The sequence below is a fragment of the Xenopus laevis genome, chromosome 2L (assembly GCF_017654675.1).
Source record: "Xenopus laevis strain J_2021 chromosome 2L, Xenopus_laevis_v10.1, whole genome shotgun sequence".
NCBI lineage: Eukaryota > Metazoa > Chordata > Amphibia > Anura > Pipidae > Xenopus > Xenopus laevis.
In genome coordinates, this window is record NC_054373.1 from 126,290,133 (window position 1) to 126,296,132 (window position 6,000).

Here is a 6,000-nt window from a genome sequence, read left to right on the forward strand (position 1 = left end):
TGTGGCCCAGGATGCGTATGAATGCGGCCCAGCTTGGTTCCCGATGAAACGTCATGTCGCAAAGGATATAGGAGGAGGGGGGACTCATTGCCCAGTTAGTAATAATAATATAAAAATAAGTCTATTTAATATCCAGGTGTCCCATATTCCAGTGTATAGCTCCATCTGGTCACCAACTGGATTGTAGTTCTTTTCTGTATATTTCCTTTTCTTTTACAAACCAAATGTGTTTGTGTATTTCATGTGTGGCCCCAGACAATTTTTCTTTTTCCAATGTGGCCCTGCGAGCCAAAAGTTTGGACACCCCTGATTTAGCTTGATTGATATATATATATATTGATATAGATTCTGTGGTATGAGTCCAGAGTATTAGCCCAAAGGCCCCAGACTTTTTTAAATTTGTGTGGGCAGCCTCTACTCATATATGTCAACTTGCATAGTGGAGTACTTTGTTTATTAGGGATTTACATCGTTTTACGGTGGGTGCAGTAGACAGATTCCATGAGTGGATCATTGGTAGAAATAAAGGAGTCGCAGGAGAGTGCACCAGTATTTGTCAGGAACTATGTTTTCCACCAGCCTCAGGAGGCATACCTCTGGGGATCGCACATTTGTATATGTTGTTACTTTTGCCCAAAATGTATCATCAGGACCAAAAGCATGTCCAAAAAGCATGTATAATAAATGTACCTGGGCTGTTTCCACGTTTAAAACATAGGTTGTTTGACATGAGGCCCATAGAGTATAATCTCACTGGTGTGTGGTATGCTCTGTGTATTGCGCAATATTGTATATCTCGTCAAGATACAGTATCATTGAATTCCCTATTTTTAATTAAATCCTGGTTCTTTCTTGTCCAACAGCAATACATTGTTTTCCATATGTGAAAAAGCGCATTCCTGTGATGTACCAACATCATACGGATCTCAATCCAATAGAGGTTGCCATTGATGAAATGAGTAAGAAGGTGGCAGAGCTGAGGCAACTGTGTTCCTCTTCTGAAGTTGACATGATCAAATTACAGTTAAAACTTCAGGGCAGTGTCAGTGTACAGGTAGGTATCATTTCTGAATACTGTAAACTAGATGTACTAGTGGCATAATGGCAGGTGTAAAGAAGACTCGGTTAGAATAAGAAGACGTAATTTTTTAATTTTCTTTTTGTTCAGAAACGGCAGATATTTGGAAAGTTGGAAAAATTAATTTCATTATTATTTCAAAATTAATTCCATGGCAAAAAGCCATGGAATGTTCAGGCATGAAGGTTTATGTTAATAGTTTCCTCTTTCCCTAGGTAAACGCTGGTCCTTTGGCTTATGCAAGAGTTTTCTTGGATGACACCGTCACAAAAAAATATGCAGACAACAAAATTAAACAATTGAAGGAAGTTTTCAGGTAACCGTGATGATGTATTTGATTTTTTGTGACTCGTGTGTTTGGTACAATTTTTAAAAATGTTTTAAAAAAACTTTGTGTGGCTTGTGATGTAGGGAGCTCATATGGCTAGCCTGATTGTCTTAACAAGCGGTTTCTTAACTTTATAGGCAATTTGTCGAGGCTTGTGGCCAGGCCTTATGTGTCAATGAAAGGCTTATTAAAGAAAATCAGTTTGAATATCAAGAAGAGATGAAAGCAAACTACAAGGAGATGGTTAAAGAGCTTTCAGAAATAATGCATGAACAGGTATGTGTGTGGTCATTTTGTACAATTATTTACCTTACTGGCCTTTCCTACAGTTTGGTCCATCAATGGCCACTCAAGCTCATACTGATTTGTATTAGAAATCTGTACCAAACAAGTTTTGTTTAAGTAGTCTAAGACTCTGTGATTGTTATTAGTAGCATAGTAGCATCTATTACATTAATCTGATATCATGTGCACATAAAGCTGTGTGTGTCTTATTAATATTGCTTAAATTACTACATATTTAATGTCATTTCATTGTGCTTTTGACCTTTTAAACATAATTACATATTGCTGGTGAACTGCAAACATAAACAGTGATAACCTTTTTGTCACTTGTGTTGTTCGATATCACTCTGTCCTTGAGTTCATGTGTTTGTAGTGATAATTTATGACATATTAAACCGACATGTTAACACTTTATCTACAGCGAAGAATGCTCCTCATAAATGAATAAGTGGCTTCTAAAATAACTTAATGCAGCAGAAATACAATGCGGTAACAGATTAAAATATATACAAATCATAATTGAAAATCTTAATTTGGGGGAATTTGCTAGCACAGATTAACATATTGGATAGGTTATTTCCATCCAAGCATGTAGATGAAAATTTAAAAATATTTATATAACCAGGGTCAGACTGGGAGGCCCAGGGCCCGTCGGGGCTGAGTTTTCAGGAAGAGAAGCAGCGCAGGGTCCACTGTGTTTTTCCAGCCAAGGCCGACCCTGTATATAACTTATATTGTGTACATACAGTAAATAAATAATAAACGTAGAAATGAAACAATAATAAACATCATGTGGCATGTTGAGAGACAGGAGAAAAGAAGTCCCTTCCCAATGGTATGGGGCTAGACGTGTTGTTAGTTTCCCAGGTGCCTACAGTCACGCTTTACTGCTGCGCTGAAAGTTGGAGTGATATCACCCCCTCCCTTTTTCCCATCAACAGAACAATGGGAAGGGAACTAGATAACGGCTCCCTGACACCAACATTGATCAGGCACAATGACCCAAGATGACTGCTTATACACCAATATTACAACTACAAACAATACATTTATTGGTTCAAGAATAAAATTTTAAATAGTAGAATGAATTACATGCAACGTATGCAGAGTAATTTACTAATAAAAGCTATAAAAATCATGACAGAATCCCTTTAATGGGAAAGCATAGTAAATCCTAGTATAAATTTTCAATACAATGAAATTATTTCAAGGATTTATTTGAAAATTATTTAAATTTGTTTGCTATCTTGTATGTTAAAATTTAAATAGTAAAAGTTTTCATGTTTAAAACGTTAACAAGGTTGTTCTTTTTTCCACCCCCGCCTCCTTTGTGCATACATGAGCAGATGGGATGGTAATACAAGCATGGTTTTTGTGATTCTTTGTTGTGTGTGTGTGTGTGTGTGTGTGTATATATATATATATAATATATATATATATGTGTGTTTACTACTATTAAATTAGTTAAAGATGAGCTTTAAAGGAGAAGTAAAGGGAACTTTTTATAATTACTGGAGGATGCCTAACATTTGGCACCATCCTATGATTTCATCTTTTCTTGTCCTTTAATGGTCAGTAGCTAAGCCTTTTGACTTTATTTCCAAAACACAACAGTATATGTAGGACTGGCATTTTATTCCAGCCAGACTGAAAGACTGTTTGATTTGAGGGCATTGCTTATTGTATGCATAGATCATAATTCATACTTCATACTGCACTTTCATACTGCAGTACTCCTTACACTTACCACCGCCATGTATATATTAACTACTAGATAAAACTACAGAGAATGTTATGATTTTCAAAAGTTTATGCTAAATGCCTGCTCTAGTCCAGTAATATGTTTTACTCTTTAATTAGAGGAAATAACTGAAAGAGAAACTTCTGACAAGTCATGTCTATGTTTAATTATAGCAGAAAATGAACTCATGCAGCAGGTTTACTGTGTAATATTGTATTACATTGAACTTCACTTTTACCATTGCAAAACTGCAGTAACAAAGAATTCTGGTCTGCTTTCCAGATTTATACAATCAGATCTTTGGCCACCCAAGTTGTGGCCAAGTATTGGCTTCTAGGCACACCAGAGAGTGGGTGGCACAGTATTTTTTATGTAAATATGCAGAAGTTATGTGCACAGTGTTTTGGAGTTTTCCCCTTTATCAAGTATCAAACAGAGCAAACATTGCCGTATCCCAGTTCAAATATAACCCCCCCCCATGTGGAAAACACTGATTGGAGCCAATAGACCTGCCTTACGTTCCTAGACACTCAAATCAGCCTCACTTTAAGATGTCTTAGCTTTTTGCAAGTTGCTGTTGACTTTATTTAGAACATAAGGAATTACAGAAGCTGAATTCCTTGTATTACCCCTATGTATTGGTCTTTTTCCCCTCCCATCTCTTGCCAAACTGATACGAAACATCAAATGGGGCACTTGCCTTTGTAATATTACCGTAGGGAATATACCGCTATATGCATGCAATTTCTTAAATATATTCCTGTTTATAAAGCCCCTGCTCTCTGTAAATAAAGTAGTTAAAACATGTATTCTTTTTATTTGAATATAAGTAGTTTCGTCTTTTTTTTTTTTTTCTTTTAGATTTGGTACGGAGAAGAGAAGAGCAGTGTTATGCAGAATTCACTTCATATTTTCAATGCCATAAGTGGAACTCCTACAGGGACAACTGTACATGGAATGACAAGCTCCTCTTCTGTTGCATGAGTCTGTTTTCTTTTGGTTCCAGAAGCCTATTTCATGGCTAACTCAGGATGGATTCAAGGACTTTGATGTAAAAAAATAAATAAATAAAGCTGGCTTGTTCCAACTACCATAATGTAAGCTAGCAGGAGCCAAAACTTCTTGAAATATAAGGTCAAGCTACGCCAGTTATTTCAAATTTAGCCACCTCTTGAGCTATACTTCTCAGCATCATTAAGTAGCTACCATCTTACTCTATATGCTGAATACTGGTGTTCAACCATTGAGGGGCCGACACCTCTCACCCAGATGTAACCGTTTGGCAATACTGACTTTTTACCAGTGTAAAAGAAATATATATATATTATATTATTTTTCTGCTCGCTATATAAAAATGGTTATAAATAAAGCAGAGTGTCAAGGAATAGCACATTAGGAATAGGTTAGTAGATGTGAAGAAATGTACAGTATATAAAATAAATGTTACACTAAAGTTTACATGTTAGCTTTGTGACCAAGCACAGATGGTAAGTCTTAACTCTATCAGGGCTTCCCCTTTGATACTTTAAACCCCTCTATTTCCATTTCATTTCTTCTATCCGCCATCAAAAATTTACATTTTATTTTGCTGAAAAACCCGTTATAAATATTTAATAGGCACACAATGGATTCCTTGTGTTACTGCAGTGGGTCACATTAGTCTGAAAGCTTTTAGAGAAAGTATCTAAAGTTTTATCTCTGTGTTTGCAGTGTTGCCCAGTAAGGAGGTTCCTGGGTAGCAGCAATGTACATATTGTTATTCAATGCAGCCCATTGTCTCTGTACATAAACGTGTTATATTTCTATGCATTTTTTAACGTTCATCGCTAGAACTTTTATTGTGACAAAATGTGCTTATTCATTTTACTTGCTATATATATTTTTGTCTTCACAGTCTATTCTTGTACATAAAGGAGTGCAATACAAAGATGTACACAGTCTTTGCTATCCTAAGTTTATACACTGTTAAAAAAACTAATTTGAAAAAAAAAATCTTTGCCCCCACCCCCCCTCTCTTTTTTGCCAAAGCAAAAAGTATGTCAGTGGTCATGATTACTGTGGTAAATGGTGATGTTATTTAAAGCTTTGATCTTATTGTTCTTTCAAGATATTAATTTAGTCATTTTATATTTGGGGAATGAATAAAGGTTTTTAATTTTATTTAACTGGAAACACTGTCCTGCTGTAAGTAATATTCTGTACTACACCCGTATTAAAAGAAAATACTAATTTCCTTGTAGAGTCTTTTTTTTTTTTTTTTCCTACTTTAAATAATTTGTACTTAATGAATGAATACATAAATGTGTCTAGGTGGCTAATCTTTCTTGATTGACAGCAAAAAAAAATATAGTTAAAACCAAACTGCTGCAGTCAGTGGTGTAACTTTATATAACTGGGCTCTGTAGCCTTTAAAATGTCTAGAGGTTGACCTGTTTTACAATATTTATTGAGATTGTATACTAATTAGGGCTTCATGGGCCCAGGGGCGATCCTGGCCCCTCCGCCGCCGGAGGCAGCAGCAGTTGCTGCTGCCCCCCCTCCCCTGGAAATTTGCTCTTAAAAGTACCA

The 6,000-nt window shown here is 35.9% G+C and overlaps 1 protein-coding gene across 21 annotated transcripts in view; it reads left to right on the forward strand.

Annotated features, from left to right (window-relative positions):
* dock9.L (dedicator of cytokinesis 9 L homeolog) overlaps positions 1-5,665 on the forward strand; it is a 153,531-nt gene extending 147,866 nt beyond the window's left edge. For 20 of the 21 annotated variants that reach the window (NM_001112887.2, XM_041580775.1, XM_041580762.1 and 17 more), the window contains 4 exons: positions 864-1,054; positions 1,294-1,394; positions 1,544-1,682; positions 4,294-5,665. In NM_001112887.2, the coding sequence (NP_001106358.2) occupies positions 864-1,054; positions 1,294-1,394; positions 1,544-1,682; positions 4,294-4,416 (554 nt within the window). In that variant the 3' untranslated portion in view covers positions 4,417-5,665. Of the gene's footprint in view, positions 1-863; positions 1,055-1,293; positions 1,395-1,543; positions 1,683-3,037; positions 3,046-4,293 lie in introns of all 21 variants that reach the window. The other variant, XM_041580770.1, reaches the window with a different exon arrangement.
* Positions 5,666-6,000: the final 335 nt, after the last annotated feature.